Source organism: Puma concolor, chromosome B3, assembly GCF_028749965.1.
Source record: "Puma concolor isolate L17-30 chromosome B3, mPumCon1.1.hap2, whole genome shotgun sequence".
Lineage (NCBI taxonomy): Eukaryota > Metazoa > Chordata > Mammalia > Carnivora > Felidae > Puma > Puma concolor.
The window spans coordinates 108,372,066-108,390,577 of record NC_141672.1 but is presented as its reverse complement, the minus strand read 5'-3'; the positions used below and the strand labels follow the sequence as shown (position 1 = coordinate 108,390,577).

At 36.7% G+C, this 18,512-nt stretch overlaps 1 protein-coding gene and 1 non-coding gene across 12 annotated transcripts in view; both read left to right on the top strand.

Annotated features, from left to right (window-relative positions):
• Window positions 1–18,512, top strand: part of CSNK1G1 (casein kinase 1 gamma 1) — a 162,348-nt gene that overhangs the window by 60,585 nt on the left and 83,251 nt on the right. For all 11 annotated transcript variants that reach the window (XR_015252705.1, XM_086710917.1, XM_086710919.1 and 8 more), the window contains exon 3: window positions 17,821–17,861. Coding sequence is in view for 10 of the 11 variants with exons in the window: in XM_086710917.1 (XP_086567043.1) it covers window positions 17,821–17,861 (41 nt within the window). In the remaining variant the exon portion in view is untranslated. The remainder of the gene's footprint in view (window positions 1–17,820; window positions 17,862–18,512) is intronic.
• Window positions 5,800–5,989, top strand: LOC112856714 (U2 spliceosomal RNA). Its single transcript, XR_003223259.1, has one exon. It is a non-coding gene; the product is annotated as a U2 spliceosomal RNA (small nuclear RNA).

Genomic DNA, 18,512 nt, shown 5'->3' with positions numbered 1-18,512 from the left:
AATAAATAAGCTTAAAAAACACTTTCAAAAAAATCTGTCTCACAGTTTAGCAGTAGAAAGAAAAACAAATATGAAGTGATAAGTATTTCAATAGATTGTATAAAAACTACATTGGCAGAGGTTAATAAAGGTTTCAGAGAGGAAGTATTATTTGATAGTAGGATAGGATTTCCGCTGGTGGGCACAAGGAAGCAGGGCTCTCCAATATTAGGAGCACAAAATATTATCAGCGGCAACTAGTTGTACATGACTGAGTTATTGGATGTGAAGTAAAAGAGAAGTAATAAGTACCATTAAGTGGGTTGGGACCAGACTGTGAAGTGTTTGGATGGTATTAAAACATTTGGACTTTATCCTGTAGGCAGTGGAGTAGACTCACCAAGGACTTTACCACAGAAGAGTGACGGATCTGGTTTGTATTCTAGAAAGATAATTCAGGTAGTTTTAAGATTAGATCAGATAAGAAAGAGATTGACATCTTGTGGATTTTGCTCTATTGTAGTACGTGTCACATTGTATTATCTTGCTGCATCTCTCTGCCTCCGGATGAGCTCGATGGTAGTACTTTGCTTCATTAATCTTTATATTCTTAGCTCCTTTTTACTGTTTATGGCATATAATGTGTACTTAAGAAATGTTTAATGGGTACTTAAGAAATGTTTGTTTGCCTTTAGAGTCTAAGTCAGAAATGGGTGGGACTGCCTTAGCTCTTAGCTCTGCAAATGACAGTGAGATTGAGAGGAAGAGATGAATGAGGGAAAAATTTCAGAAGTAGGCTGTAGGCCAGAATTGACCAACCAGTTATTTGAGGGGAAGGTTTCCAATACCGCTGAGTTTGCCAGCTTGGAGAGACCAAGTAAATGTGAAAGCTGTGATCTCACAAGCTGTGAGATCATGACCTGAACCAAAGTCGGACACTCAACCAACTGAGCCCCCAGGTGCCCCAAAAAAATTTTTTAAAGGAAAATTTTTAAAGAGAAAATAACATGTCTCTTGCCAAAGTTTTCTAATTTTTCTTGACACGTTTCTCAAAGATAACCACTAATTTCATTTAATTAATTTAATTTTTTAGAATTTAAAAATGTATATCAGGACATATTTTAGAAATGCAGTCAAGAGGTGCCTGGGGTGGCTCAGTCGTTGAAGCATCCGACTTCAGCTCAGGTCATGATCTCAGGGTTCGTGGGCTCAAGCCCCACGTCTGGCTCTTTGCTGATGGCTTGGAGCCTGGGACCTGCCTCCGATTCTGTGTCTTGCACTCTCTCTGCCCCTTCCCCGCTTGCACTCTGTCTCTAAAAAATAAACATTAAAAAAAATTTTTTTTTAAAAAGGAAATACAGTCAAACTGTACTATAAACCTGCTTTTATCACTTAATATAGCAGGAACTTCTAATTTAAAAAATAGATCATTTTTAATGTCTGTAGTTAATTCAGTAATTTATTTAGTCAATATATATATATGTATAAATTGTGTTTTTTCATATTATAAATAATACTATACTGAACATCCTTGTAGATGCTTGTAGTACATCCCATCTTCATAGTACAAACTTGGCTGATTATTTTCTTAGGATAAATCCTGGAAGTGTACACTCTGAGTCAAGGGATATACATACTTTCAATTTTATTACATATTATAAATTTGCCTCCTAGAAAGGTGGTTTCTCTTTACTTTCTGCCTCTCTGTGCATGTGTGTGCTTAAATGGTTCTTTCTCTACCCCTTCAAAAACCTTGAACTAAATTATTGAAAATATTTTCATCTATGGTAGTCTGATAAGGGAAAATGGTATCTTGTTAAATGTGTATAGGTTCATGGGTAAAATTAAATATCTTTTTTAAGTAAACTCCATCCCTAACATGGGACTCCAACTCACAACCCCAAGATCAAGAGTTGCATGCTCTACCAACTGAGCCAGCCACATGCCCCAAGTTAAACATCTTCACACGTTGATTTATATTTCTTCTTTTAAGAGTTACTTCTTTGTGGCCTTTGTCTGCTTCTCAATGGAAAGATTATTTCTATGGAGTCTTATATGTGTACATTGATTGCCTTAGTAGATAAGGGAATTTTGAAGATTCAAGAAAGGAAGATTGATGAAGAATGATTGTGAATAAAAGCTAGGAGGACATGATGGAGTAGACACAGATCTGCAAGTTGTTTTTTATTAAATGAGAAACATGGAGGCTAATTTGAGGACTTTTTTTTTTTTTTTTTTTTTTTTTTTTTGAAGTTTTGAGTATTCTGCTGAACCTGGTCTGGAAAGAATCATGTAAACATTAAGATGTAAATGATTCTGTTCCTCCACAATTAAGAAAATGTTGTCTACATTTAATGTAGTCTAGTAATAATGGCTTGTTTTTCTTTAGTTGCAAGAATAAGGAGATGATATTTCTTTTACATTCTAATGGGTATGTACTTATATTTATGGCAGACCCCTGAGACTCTACAATCTTGCATATAATTTTAATAATCTTCATATTACCCTTGTGAAATAGAACATTGTTAGAAAATCTTTTTACTTGCAAATAAAAAAATGGAAGCATAAAGAATTGATTTTTTTTTTTGCTCTTTTTCGTCTTTGTTATCCGATGAAATCGCTAAAGTATGTTAGCACAGAAGGTAAATTGGCTAAGGGTAGCAGCTTATCCTTTGACACACTCCTCCCTGACTTCTAAAATAAGATACTTACTTCTGTGTCTAAAGTAGGGTGTACATGACAACTTCTCTGCATATTGTTGTTTTCTTACCTGTCACTAATGAACTTAAATTGGAATTTGTAACTTCAGCTTTTACCAGCAAGTTCTGTGTTTGGCAGTTGTGATCATTAACAGTTTACAGATTCTAAAGCACTTGGTTTCATTTTGTGTCCCACAAAGTCTCAGAGCCTTTATTTTGCACTGTGAGGGAATGAGAAAGGAAGAGTGAGGAGACAGGATTCTGTCACCTATATATTAAGTTTTCAGTAAGATTTTATTTACAAGATACTATTCTCCGTTAAAATTTTTTGAATATCATTCATCTGAAAGAATATAGGCTTAAGATAAAATTTAAGTGTTTATTCTCTAGATGAAAGTGAAGGCATTGTATAATCAAATGTTACTTTTTTATTCATAGTTTCTAGTAAATCTTATCATTTGAACAAATAGAACAAAGTCTGTATCAGCCAAAAACCATGCCAAGCAGTGAAACATTAACACTGATTATAAGGTGCTTTTACAACATTGTTAAGGTTTTCCTATATATTTGCAAATTTATAGGGTCTTTGGATGGAACAAACTAAAACAAGTTTAGAAGTCGTGTCATTACTTTCTTTCTTAAAAGTAAGAGTCCTGAAGTCATATTGCCTTTCCAGGTTTTATTTTTTTTCCTCTATAAGATGAGAGTAGAAATAATACCTAATTTAACAGATGTGTTGTGAAGATAAAATCCAGGTAATGCATATAATCATTTAAGACAGTGGTTGGTACATAGTGAGCATTTAATTTGTACACATAATACAGATATTCTTGATTTAAAAAAAAATTTTTTTAAGTTAATTTGAGAGACACAGAACGCAAGTGGGGGAGGGGCAGAGAGAGAATCCCAAGCAGGTTCCCTCTGTCAGTGCACAGAGCCCATCGCAGGGCTTGAACCCACGAAACTGCGAGATCATGACCTGAGCTGAAACTGAGTAGGATGCTTAACTGACTGAGCCCCCCGGGTGCCCTATAATACACATAATGTTTAAACTTTTGTTTTATTTTTTCCCAACTTTGTATGAAGAAGATTTTCAAAATTTTACTAAAAAGTAAAAAAAACCAGGTTGGCGATTATCCATAATACACTGTTACCTCAATTTACCAGTTAATGTTTTTTCCAGATGCTTTATATCTTTGGAGGTATGTTTGTGAACATTGGTGTGAGAGTGTGTGTGTGTGAGAGAGCGTGTGTGTGAGAGAGAGAGTGTGTGTTTGAACCATTTAAAAGGAAGTTGTAAAACTGACAAAATACTTCGCTAAGGGATGTTTATGTTCCCACTTAACAGTTGTATAATAGAATATATTCTTTGTTTTGCTTCTACAGTATGTTGTGGAGGGACTTAATTTAAAATTGTGATTCCAGGGGTGCTTGGGTGGCTCAGTCGGTTAAGTGTCTGGCTCTTCGTTTTGTCTCAGGTCGTGATCTCTAGGTTGGTGAGTTCGAGCCCTGAGTAGGGCTTCTGCTGTAGGTGTGGAGCCTACTTGGGATTCTCTCTCTCTCCCTCTCTCTGTCCCTCCTCCACTCTTTCTCTCTCAAAAATAAATAAATATTTAAAAACATTAAAATTCTGATTCCAGAAATAATGTGTTTTAACTTTCTTGAAAAATCACAAATAAGTATAAAATTCTTGTTCCTAGTAGTATCATAGCTTAAATTTCTTTTAGAATTACATTCTGTTGGTTTTAACTCCAGGAGTTTGTTAAAGCACTTTAACAGAGCTTAAGGAAGAATTTTTTTTTTTTTTCCTCAGCACGGTCTATCAAAAACTGGTAGGAATCAACCACTTTATTTATTTTTAAGTTTTATTTATTTTTATTTTTTCATTTTTTAAAGTTTGTATTTAAATTTAGTTAACATATAGTTGTAGTATTGGTTTCCTGAGTAGAATTTAATGATTCATTGCATATATTATACCCAGAGCTCATCAAGCAAGTGCCCTCCTTAGTACCCATCACCCATTTAGCCCTTTAACCACATTCGCTGACACACAGTCCGTATCACATTAATATGGTAATTTTAGAGTGTCACAGATAAGATTCTTGCAGGATTATGCATTGGTATCTTGGCTAGTTTATCAGGAGAATTTAATGGTGAAATTGCCAGGATTGCTAAAAGCCATCTGGAATTGTGTGAGCAGTACTATGAAGCAAAGATGATTTGGGATTTATTATGAGGAGAGTTTAGAATCAATATTCACATGATGTCATCATGCATCCTAAGGAGAAAACTGCCTGAACTTGTACTTTTCCAAAAAGTCTAGGTTAATCCAGTTTTTTCCTGAGTTGGGGTTACTAGGGCAAGAGAATGCTTATAGATACTTACTTACTTACTTATTTATTTAGTGTTTTATTTATTTTTGAGAGAGTACAAGCAGGGGAGGGGCAGAGAGAGAGGGACAGGATCTGAAGTGGACTCTGAAGTAGACTCTGTGCTGATGGCAGTGAGCCTGATGTGGGGCTTGAACTCATGAACTGTGAGATGATGACCTGAGCTGAAGTCAGATGCTCAACCCAACTGAACTGCACAGGTGCCCCTAGATAATCTATTTTTTATAATTTAATTTTTTATTTTAACTTTATTTTTTAAGTAATCTCTATACCCAGTGTGGGGCTTGAACTCACAACTCTGAGATCAAGAGTCGCATGCTTTACTGACAGTCAGCCAACACCCTTTTATAATTTAATTTTTTTAATGTTTGTCTGTTTTTGAGATAGTGTGAGAGAGGGGTAGAGGTAGAGGGGGACAGAGGATCTGATGTGGGTCTTGAACTCACCAACTGAGATCATGTCCGGAGCTGAAGTCAGATGCTTAAACGACTGAGCCACCCAGGTGCCCTATAATAATTTTAATGAAAATAACCATATGGCATAGGTAGTAAAGTCCTGATCTCTACAGACAAGCATTTCCACTCTTTTAACCATGTCCTCTAGATGCTTCCTTTTTTTAAGTGTTATTGAATATTGGTTTTCATTTTTCTTGTGTACACCATCCCAGTCACTCCCCCATGTTCTCCCTGTATACTTACATCATATACTTTATTAAACCATTTTTCTACACAGTTACTTCTTGGTCTCTTGGCTAAGATCAAGTATAGTATCTGTTCTTATTAGTTTAATATCTGATATGTCCTGTATCCGAGGACAGTAAGTTAAATGTTTTTTAGAGCAGGGAAATGGAATAGGTGCTTGCCCCATTCACTCTGTGCATCAACGTGGTATTACAGTACCTCCAAGAATGGTGCACCCCCTCTGGGGCTAAAGCACACACACACACAGGCACACACACACACACACACACACACACACCGGGTTTTTTTTACATTTATAGTTGTATGGTTGTGAAAATATTGTTCACAACTGAACTATGAGAGCACTTTTATGTACATCCCCATGCCCCTTCAGTCAGAATTAAAAATTACTGATACTTGGGGTGCCTGGGTGGCTCAGTCTTTTCTAATTAAAAGACATACTATCCTTCTGGGAATGGATCATGAGAGAAGAGGTCCAAATTGTTATTAAACAAAAGCATCTATATTTAACCTGAAAACAAAGTTAAGAAAACAATTCTGTTTACAATACTATCAAAATAGAATAAATTTAACAAAATGAGTGTAAAATTTATACTCTGAAAACTATAAAATGTTAAAAGAAATTAAAGACCTAAATACATGGAAAGACCTTCATATTTAGGGATCAAACTTAATATTGTTAAGATGGTAGTACTCCCCAAACTGATCTACAGATTTAACACAATCCCTGTCAGAATTCTAGCTGGGCTTCTTTGTAGAAATTGACAGGCTGATCGTAAAATTCATATGTAGTTGCAAGATGCCCAGAAGAGCCAAAACATTATTGAAAAACAAGAATAAAATTGAATGACTCACACTTTTTTATTTCAAAACTTACTACAAAGCAACAGTGATCTAATGCCAGTGGTACTGGCATTATAATAGACATAATAGATTGAAGAATCATCTGTGATCCATTGCTTTTTGACCAGTATGCCAAGACCATTCAATGGAGAACTATATTTTTTCAATAAATACTCTTAGGACAACTGAATACTCACATGCAAAGGATTTGATTTGAACCTGGACCTCATACCATATTCAAAAATTAATCCAAAGTGGATCAAAGAACTAAATGTAAGAGCCCAAACTATAAATCTCTTAGACGATAAGTCTAAATCTTCACACCCTCAGATTTGGCAGTGGATTCCTAGTTAAGAACAAAAGCACAAACAACAAAAGAACAAATATTAATAACATATTAGACTGTTTTAGCTGATGACCAAATTCAAATAACTGACAATCCATGGTTTTAGTTTTTCTAGAATCACTTGCTTCTAGAACCACTTTGAACTCTTTTCATAGTTGTATTTTTTCACTTTCAATCCTTTTACTGTTGAAAGGACCAAGTAGACTTTTCTTCCTGAGTGGCTTGAATGTCTGACTGGTATAGCCTTCTCCTTGTCCATGGATCTCCATTTGGTCTTCTGATTTGCCACATTTATATTGCAGAAGTCTTCAAATACCAAGTCATCTGCCTGTTCTGAAAAAGTACTTCACATCTATTAGAGATTCATAATGAAATTTTTTTTAATAAAAAAGTTTTTTTAATGTTTATTTTTGAGAGACAGAGCATCAGTGGGGGAGGGGCAGAGAGAGAGACAGACAGACACAGGATCTGAAGCAGGCTCCAGGCACTGAGGTTTCAGCACAGATCCTGACCCAGGGCTTGAACTCACGAACCATGAGATCATGACATGAGCTGAAGTCGGATGCTTAACTGACTGAGCCACCCAGGCGCCTCTTTAATGAAATATTTTTTAGGAAAATATAATACCTGGGATTTGCTTCAAAATAATTTAGTTATTGAAATTGGGTGAGGTTACATGGGGTAATAATTATAAAACTTTAAAACTTTACATAATAATTAAATTCAAAAAATAAAGTACTTTAGTATTTTTCTGCTGCAGAATATCATGCTTTCTGGAGTGATTCATTCCAATTTTTTTTTCTCACCACTCTGATATAGAAAGTTTTACGCATTTGCTTAGTAAAGCAGAGGCCTCTGTAAGTACTTCATAGGCTCCCCTTCTTGAAACGGGATATATGGGTCTTTCTTTGATCCCATTTATAAATACCGTCCCACCCTTTTATCTCACCCTACTAAGCCTTATTCCAGATTTTGAGCCATTAGAGAACCCCTCATTTTTCTTACTATCAAAAGTCAATGAAGTTAGGCCAATCACTGACTCAAATTGAGATCATTGAAACTGCTTTCCAGAAGGTTTTGATTAAAAATTTTTTTCATGTGCATGTTTTTTTTAAGTTTTTACTTAAATTCCAGTTTGTTAGCATACAGTGCATTATTAGTTTCAGGTTACAATATAGTGATTTAAACACTTCCATAAAATACCCAGTGCTCATCACAGCAAGTGCTCTCCTTAATCCTCATCACCTATTTTACCCATCCCTACCCACCCACCTCCCCTCTGGTAACCAACAATTTGTTCTGTAGTTAAGAGTCTTTCCAAAAAAAAAGTGAGGGGGGGGGACACTTGGGTGGCTCTGTCAGTTGAGTGTCCAACTCTTGATTTCGGCTTAGGTCATGATCTCAGGGTCATGGGATTGAGCCCTGTGTCAAGCCCCTATTCCACAATGGGTGTGGAGCTTGCTTGAAATTCTCATTCCTTTTCTTTCTCTCCCCCTCTTGTCCTCTTCCCCAGTCATGCTCACTCTCTCTCACTGTCTCTCTAAAATTAAAAAAAAAAGTTTGATTCTTGGTTTGCCTCCCTCTTTTTTACCCCATTTGTTCATTTGTTTCTTAAATCCCACATATGAATGAAGTAATATGGTACTTGTCTTTCTCTGACTGATTTATTTCACTTAGCATAATACTCTGTAGCTCCGTCTGTGTCATTGCAAATGACAAGTTTTCATTCTTTTTTAATGGCTGAGTAATAATCCATTGTGTGTGTGCGCGAATGTGTGTGCATACACACATACCACATCTTTATCCATTCATCAGTCAGTGGACACTTGGGCTGTTTACATAATTTGGCTGTGGTAGATAATGCTGCTGTAAACATCAGGGTACATATATCTCTTTGAATTAGTATTTTTGTATTGTTTGGATTAAGAACCTAGTAGTGCAATTGCTGGATTGTAAGGTAGTTCTATTTTTAACTTTTTTTTTTTTTTTTTTTTTGGAGAGAGAGAGAGTGTGCATGGGAGCACAGGATGGGCAGAAGGAGAGAGAGAATCTTACCAGGCTCCATACTGAGTGTGGTGTGGAGCCCAATATGGGTTCTACAATTGTGAGATCATGACCTGAACTGAAATCAAGAGTCAGATGCTTAACTCGCTAAGCCATCCAGGTACCCCTGTTTTTAACTTTTTGAGGAACCTCCATACTGTTCTCCAGAGTGGATGCACCAGTTTGCGTTCCCACCAACAGTGCAAGAGGGTTTCCCTTCCTCCCTATCCTCACCAGCACCGGTTGTTTCTTGTATTGTTGATTTTAGCCATTCTGACAGGTGTGAGGTACCACCTCATTGGAGTTTTGATTTGCGTTTACCTGATGGTGTGCAATGTTGAGCATGTATGTCTTCTTTGGAAAAATGTCTATTCGTATCTTCTGCCCATTTCTTTTTCTTTTTTTTTTTTTTAAGTCTATTTATTAGAGAACCCCCGAGAGTAAGCACAAGCAGGGGAGGGTCACAGATGGAGAGGAGAGAGAAAGAGAGATAGAATCCCAAGCAGGCACCACACTGTCTGGGAAAAGCTCAACATGGGACTCGAACTCACGAACTGTGAGATCATGGCCTGAGTTGAGATCAAGAATCAGATGCTTAACCACTTGAGCCACCCAGGGACCCCATCTTCTGCACATTTCTTAACTGAGTTTTTGTGGTTTTTGGGTGTTGAGTTTGATAAGTTCTTTATAGATTTTGGATATTAAACCTTTATCAGATAAGTCATTTGCAGATATCTTCTCCCGTCCCATAGGTTGCCTTTTAGTTTTATTGATTGTTCCTTCACTGTGCAGAAGCAATTTATTTTGATGAAGATCCCAGTAGTTTGTTCTTGCCTCCCAAGACACATCTAGAAAGAATTTGCTATGACCCATGTCAAAGAGGTTACTGCCTATATGTTCTCCTCTAGGATTTTTATGGTTACAAGTCTCACATTTAGGTCTTTCACCCATTTTGAATTTATTTATGTGTATGGTATAAGAAAGTGGTCCAGGAGCGCCTGGGTGGCTCAGTTGGTTGGACGTCCGACTTCGGCTCAGGTCATGATCTCACAGGTTCGTGAGTTTGAGTCCCATGTAGGGCTCTGTGCTGGCAGCTCAGAGCCTGGAGCCTGCTTCTGATTCTGTGTCTCCTGCTCTCTCTGCCCCTCCGCCACTCATGCTCTGTCTCTCTCACTCTCAAATATGAATAAATGTTAAAAAAAATTTTTTTAAGTAATAGAAAAGAAAGTGGTCCAATTTCATTCTTCTGCATATAGCTGTCCAGTTTTCCCAGCACCATTTGTTGAAGAGACTGTTTTTTTCCCATTGGGTATTCTTTCCAGCTTTGTTGAAGATTAATTGACCAGATAGTTGTGTCCCCTTTATGGGTTTTCTGTTCTGTTTCTTTGATCTGTGTGTCTATTTTTGTGCTAGTAACATACTGTTTGATAACTATAGCTTTGTAATGTAACTTGAAATCCAGAATTGTGATGCTTCTTTGCTTTTCTTTTTCAAAGTTGTTTCGGCTATTTGGGATCTCTTGTGGTTCCATACAAATTTTGTGATTGATTGTTCTAGTTCTCCAAAAAATGCTCCAAAAAAAAAAAAAATGATAGGGATTGCATTAAACGTGTAGATTGCTTTGGGGAGTATAGACACTTTAACAGCATTTGTTCTTCCAGTTCATGAGCATGGAATGTCTTTCCAATTCTTTGTGTCATCAATTTTTTTCGTAAGTGTTTTACCCTTTTCAGAATACAAGTCTTTTACCTCTTTGGTTAGGTTTCTCCCATGGTATCTTATTACTGTTTTGGGTTGAATTCACTCCACCAATTAAGCCACCCAGGTACCCCCAGGTTTTTATTAGTGGCTTTTGTTTTTTGACCATGACACACTAAAACAAATACGCTATGATCCACTGCATACACAATTTAATATGTATATATATCTGAAGCAGACATTTAATGAAATAATACCCATGCTAAGAGTGGTATACTGTATTTTTTATTTTACACTTTTTTTTTTTTTAAACATGTTGGTCAGGACCCCTTGTATTTATTTATTTCACACTTCACTAGTGGATCACGTCATGTACTTTAGAAAACATTTTAACAAACATTGCCTAAAATAGACATGTTTATAAATAAAAAAGTAAGACCTGTTTTTGCATATTAACAGTAAACATGTTCTATAACATTACCGGTGTTGTTGAGCAAGATTTAATTTTTTAATAATATACTACTAATAGTGATAAGTAATCCCTTCAAGAAGCATAGCACAAGGAGAAATTACTCTTGTTGTTAACTGCTAACCATTTGGGAAACATTTCTGCACAGTGTACGAGTTCACTAGTAGAATTAAGTAAAAATGGAAAACATTTGTGGCTCTTTTCTTTAAAGCTATAGTTCTATTTGTTATCTTCTTACCCCTAATCATAATACCTACTTAAAAAGATGTTCTCTGGGTAGTAGAGGCGCTAGGCCAGTCTGCCCTCTTTGCCCTGAATAGACATGGTAACCAATGAAAGTTACAAAAAAGCAGTTTCTTCTTTTAACACAAAATACCTCAAGTTCATTTGGCTGGATTTTTTGTTTGTTTATTTGTTTTTACAAGTTCTAGGTAGTGATTTATAAATGTACTACTTTCACTTTAGGACCAGAAAATGTGACAGCTGGAGATCTAACTAAACTGGGAACCCGAGGCTGTATGTTCCTTTATCAGTGTGACTCTTGAGAACTGAGGCCTGCTGGTTCTTTGAAATAATGCTGTGTCTGATGAAGCTTACAGTAAATGTTGTCTCTGTAGGTGACTTACTAAAATAGGAAGTCTTCGTGCAGTGGGTTTTATGGGCAGCATCACATCCAGGGCTGCTGTTTCAAAAGGCTGAGTTTAGACGTAAAGCTCCAAAAACGACTATGTAATGTAGTTTCATTTCCATTAACAATAAAAGAACTCATAGCCAGGAAGTGAGCGTGGGAAGCATTGTGGATTTTGTGCAACAGATACTAAAAGCTTTGAGTGCTTGGGATCATGCCATCTCATCGGTGGCATTTTGCTGTCCATTAAAGTGCCTTTCTCACAGTTATTGATATGTTTTAAATATATATATTTAAGAAATCTATTTTAGCTGAAGCAGTCATTCATTTTAAATGGGCAGGATTTTAACCCTCTGTCTTTGTAATTAAATTCTTCCAGAGCAAAATTTTTGAGTAAGTATATCACTGAGGAGGATGGTGGCTGAGTGATTATCTAGACTTTTACATGGCTGCACTTTGTGTTGGCCTGTTCAGTCTTCCTGATGCCTCTGGCAAAGGAATTCATTTGAGTGATGCATAGCACAAGAGAATTATTTCATCACCTCCAGTGCCTCTTAGGATTAAGGATAATTGCTTTGGAAGAGGGTGACATGTGTTCAGTTCTTTTGGTGCCCCCAGAGAAAGTAAGCAAACACAAGTCAGCATTCTGTGATGTATCAGCTATCACATTTGGTGTTAACATAGGTTTCCTTATTCCTTGTGTTTCTGTGATTATATTTTTAAAATTCTTTATTCATCTATTTTAAGAGAGAGAACGTGAGTGGGGGAGGGGTGGAGAGAGAGAGAATTCCAAGCAGACTTCCTGCTGTTAGTGCAGAGCCAGACCTGGGGCTGGAACTCACAAACTGCGAGATCATGCCCTGAGCCGAAAGCAAGAGTCGAACACTTAGCCAACTGAGCCACCCAGGGGCTCCAACTTTTTATATAGATACGAAAGTTGAAGCTGAGAAACATTTCATAATTATAGATTACTTTTTGGTTTAGTGGGAACTTGGAGGGAGGCATCGTAATGGTAGAGTGGCAGAGTGCCTCGTCTTGTGGTTCTTTCTGTTCTCAACTGATGAAGACTTTTTTGACCCTTCTCTTTTCCTTCTCCTTCACATTTACAGGTACTCCAAAGGTTATTAGTTTTGTCTCATTGAAATGCCTTGATTATAAATCATATTTTTAAGTTGTTTTCTTCCAGCAATTATTGGGTAATACCCTGCAATAATAAGAGAAGTAGATAAAAATTAGATTTATCTAGCATTTTGCAGTTTAGAAAGTACTTTCACATATTCTAACTCATGGAATGCTCATAACCACATAAAGAACATTTATTCTTTAAATGTTCTGCTATCAAAGCTTCCCCTTCATCTTCTTTCTAGGTATTCTCCTCTCCTCTTTCTAGGTATTCTCCTCTCTTTTATTTTATACTTTGGGGCCAGATTAATATTTTTAAAATAAAATTTTTACCATTATGCTTTTACTCGTGGCACAAGACCTTTGTTGGTTTCACAGCAAGCTGAATAAGGAAACCAAAACTCCTATATATGCATTTAGGATTATCCATATCTGATTATAACCTAGGCTTCTTTTTTTATTATCCTAGAACTTTGTCAGAACCTTCTGAATGTTAAATGAATTTGTTTTCACTGCAGCAAGCATCTGTTACCCATTACATATCAGATACTGTATATGTTGCCAGGGCTAAAGAGATGAGTTGAACATTCTTCTTGACCTCTTTAAGGCATAAATAGACACAGACACACACACACACACACACACACACACACACACACACACACACACACACACACACACACCAAGTGAGAGAGAAGAGGAAAACAAGTGAGAAATGTTAATAAAATTTTTGAAGCTGGAGAGTAGATAGTTAAGTGGTAATTGACTTAGCAGTCCAGAGCAGGCTGATGATTGAAAGGGTAGGGGGGTTTGTAACATAAATTACACTATTTAAACTAAAGAATTGGAGACACTAGGAGCTCAGAAAGCAGGGATGAAGTAAGGAGAAGGAGTAAAAACAGAGAGCTTAGCTGCAAGTCTATATGTGAAGCAGTCAGATGGCTAAATCATCTCCCTCCCTGGCATCCCCTGGCAGATACCCTGTACCACCCTCACGGGAGATGGCAGGTTCACACTGTAGAAAGTGAAACACACTGTGAAACCTGGGCTGCCCAATGGGGAAAATGAGAAAAAGCTTACCCACTGATTGGTGAGACCTCCCCACCGACCCCCAATCCCCGCCCTGGACTCTGGAAGAAGCAGATCTGTAAGTGCCTGGGATTTCTTTAAACTCTTACCTTTTTTTTTCTTCAAAAGAAATCTGTGCAATTTCTATAATATAAAAAGTTTGTTTTACTATAAAAAAGATTTTTCCCAAATCTTCAAAGGAAAGTGAGGATCTAGGAAAAGCATGCCTTATTTGTATAGCTTATGCCCTGGCACATCTCCACATATGTTTGGTTGTGCATACCCTAGGGTAAGAAGCTAGCATTCAAGGTGATTCACACTCTGTCCCTATTGGATCTTTCTGACTTGACTTCTCACCGTTTTTCTCCATTTATTTTGTGTTCCATTCATGTCGGTCCACATGCAGTATATCAGATTCTGTGCATTTTCTATCATGTTTCCATCTCACTATTCACATTAGTATTTTTTATGTACTATGAAATACCCTTTATTCTCTCCTCTGTCCTTCTGAGACTTACTGTGAGTGCCACTTGTGGCCAGATGCTTTATACTCCCTCATCCAGGCTCCTCTATTGACTTGTTCATATTTCTCTTTTAACTCTCATCACATTATGTGATTAATTCAATAAACTTGTGTGCCATCTGTACAAGGCCCTGTGTGAGGAGCTAGATTATAGTCTCTGCAGGGTGAGAACTGAGTGTTACTCATCTTAGATGTCTGATATCTGCATATGATGGGTAATAAATGTTCAAATGCTAACCCCTACCTCTGGTCTTTTATTTTTTTAATTGGTCATTTATGTTTCCTCACAAGTGGTTATTCAAAACACAGGTTTGATCATGTCACTACCCTACTCAAAAACTTTGTTTTAAACTTTAAGTGGCATTGAGGACTTTTCTCATGTATACCGAGTCTTACTTTTCTAGCCCTGTTTCTACTGTAACCCCTCTTTGTCTGTCCCTACCACTTACTGATCCTCACAATGCAACTTACGGTCCGTCTACTCCCAGACCACCTATCATTCTTAGACTGTGCCATCTACTTTGTCACTTTTTTGTTTGTTCATTCATCTTCTTCGCTTTGGGATGCCTTTTCCGCTTATTCAACTATTTAATTTTTTTTTTTTAACATTTATTCATTATTGAAAGACAGAGACACAGCATGAGCAGGGGAGGGGCATAGAGAGGGGGAGACACAGAATCCAAAGCAGGCTCCAGGCCCCAAGCTGTCAGCACAGAGCCCGACGCGGGGCTCGAACTCAGAAACTGTGAGATCATGACCTGAGCCGAAGTCAGACGTCAGACGCCCGACTGACTAAGCCACCCAGGCGCCCCTCCCCTTCTTCAGCTATTTAAAATCCTACTCATTTTTTAAGACTCTTGGGGGAAGGACGTAGAGGGAAGATAAAAAGAAAAGAATTTATTTCCTGAGAACTCCTGAATTGCCTTCTCTCTTTTCTTGCTCACAGATCAGAATCTAGGTTGGTTACTCTATTACATTTCTACCACTACCATACTTCACTTTAAATGTTGTATCTATGGAATTAAAGATCTGTTACTTCACACATATACTTCAAAGATTAAGTTATCTCCGACACTAATGGCATGTTATACTTTAAATGAGTAAGGGATGAATTTTGGTACCCCTGACTCCCATAGGAATTCTCACTGTAAAAACTGGCGGGAGGGTGTGTCCAATTCAGAAAGACTCCTAAACATACTTACAATTTGAAATTGACTGTTTGTCTCTAAATAATACTAAGTTCTTAGGGTCAGCCTTGTGCCAGAATTGACTTGGGGTCACAATAATAATGCTTATACTGTGCCAGGAAGGGCTATCCTGAAAAATCTTTATGCAGAATTGTACCTGGTGTGAGATAAGTCTGTGGCTAAGCTGAAGTTTTTTGGTTTTGTTTATTTAAACAGAAAATAAAATTTAATTTTGTACATGCAGGGAACTTTAATTTCCCTCCATTGGCTGTTTCTGCCTCATCTATTCCTCTCCCAGTTATTAGTTTCCTTTTCACAATTTCATCAGATACATTTTTAAAAATGTTTTTGGTGGGAAGATTAATCAGAAACACAAATTGACTTTTAGAAGCTGAATGCAATTAATATATAGGGAAAAAATACCTGTTTTCTACTTTGGTTTCTTTAAAAAAGAAGTTGTTCATCTTTAATGGTATCTTAGGTATTTCTCTGGCAGTCGGCAAGTCCTCTTTATTATGTTACTTGCGCACAAAAGTTATTCCTAAATTAGTGTACTCTTTGACACATAAAGGTGCTCAGCAACCTGATAGCCTTATTAAAAGTATAATGGTATAGTTTGCAAAGGGCTGCCTGTTGTTTAGATCTTGGTTAAAATAGTATTGTAAGCAGCCTTTTGTTTCCAAGATAAAGTGTGTGTGTGTGTGTGTGTGTGTGTGTGTGTTTAAGAAATAGTCATTTTAATACCTTAATGTATATCTTTCTATATTTGCTTTTTTATATGTGAAATTTATTGTCAAATTGGTTTCCATACAACACCCAGTGCTCATCCCAAAAGATGCCCTCTTCAATACCCATCACCTACCCTCCCCTCCCTCCCACCCCCCATCAACCCTCAGTTCTTAGTTTTTAAGTCTCTTATGCTTTGGCTCTCTCCCACTCTAACCTCTCTCTCTCTTTTTTTTTTTTTCCTGCCCCTCCCCCATGAGTTCCTGTTAAGTTTCTCAGGATCCACATAAGATTGAAAACATATGGTATCTGTCTTTAATGTACATCTTTGTATATCCTTCTCCATGCCTTTATATCTAGCCATGTACATTATGTGTGTGTGTGTATGTGTGTGTAAATACATTTACTCCTATGTGTTATTTAAAAAGTAATTATACGTGCTGATAACTTTTCATCAGTCAGTGTTTGTTTTGAATGTCTGTGATGTGCAGAACAGTCGATGAGGCATTGAGAGAACTGCTGGATAAATATTTCCTACCCTCAAGATATTTATAGTCTAGCTGATTAAGATAGGACAAATGTATAAGAAGAAATGTGAAGTCCAGTGCAGTGGCTAAACCACATGGTATACACTAAACACTCTGGAGGAATTTAAATTCGCCTTTAAGAATGAGTAGAGGTGGGGAGGTTAAGATAGCTACATAGCGAGCATGTAGTATGAGCTCACAAAGTGGGTAATTGCTACCTTCATCCTCATCCTCATCCTCACTCCAGGCACTTCCTCTAGATGTCTAGGAGAGTATTGATTCCACTTATTGAAGTAGAGAAGTTGAGAGGAAATAATCCCTACTATTTCAGGAAGAACTTGAGATGTTTAAGTTATGCAGGTAGAGAGCCGTTTTCTGCATATAAAGAGCTAGAGTTGTGGTGCAAAAGCCAAACAGCTTTGAGAATCATCTACTTACAGACAGTAGGTAAGTTTTAGGGCAGTGACAAATAATCTATAATTCCCATTTGTTAGTTTAAAAAGTGAGGGTTTGTGTTTATTGTGCCAAGAGTTAAAATTTCTGCATCTTTGACATTCTGGCACTTCTTGGTTTGCTTCATGGCTTAGTTGTCGGGAAATAATAAATAACAAAACGTGTGTGAGAGAGAGGAGACTTGTTTTCTTTTTTCTAAGTTCTCACGTCTAACTTAAATTTCCAAATTCTCAAGTGGTTTCTATTCTTGTCTTACTGGGTCTCATTATTTCTTTAGCTTTTCGCTTATAAATCATGTTTCATATATGTGAATAGCGTTGGGAACGTGACCTTTCTCATGACCCTGTAAGCTAAGATTTTGCTTTGCATTTCCCAAAATAAATGTCACTAAAACATATACATTCTGCTTTTCCCCTAGGTAAAAATCTCTACACCAATGAATATGTAGCTATCAAACTGGTGAGTAGAATCTATGTTTGTAGTAATTATATTTTGGTGCCCTCACCCTTCACATATCTTTTCACAGGAAATAGTTGTAAGCATTCACAAAAATAGTAATGTTTTTTTCTTTTGCATATGGTCCCACATAGTCATTTTCCTTTAACCATATATAGTGCTATAGTGATGAATCACTGCACACTGTATAACACTCTATAGTTAGATGATGCCAACTATACTTGTAGCAACAGTTGCATCAAAAAATAGTTATTAAAAATAGCTTGAAGAAAAAAAATTACTGGAAGACTAGTAATTTCTGTGCGGTTTGTACCTTTCATAGTGCTATTTTAAAAGATAAAAGCATTGGAAATGTTATATTTTCTTTTGCTTGACTGATCCATTTTTAAAATGTAAGGTATTTATTTATTAATATACTTAGTAGAAGCCCAAATCTGATCATCAATTCATTGCCTTAAATATCCGTCAAATGTGAAAAACACATCTTGTCAAATTCAAAGCAAAAAGTTCACTTAGTTTTGTCAGCACTAATGAATAACTAACCTAGTCATTAAAGATAGCATCCTCTTAAAAAATGTGTATTATTTTTGAGGAATAGTAATTTTAGGAGAAAATTATTTTATATTTAAGGTCGATACATAATCATTTCTAGTC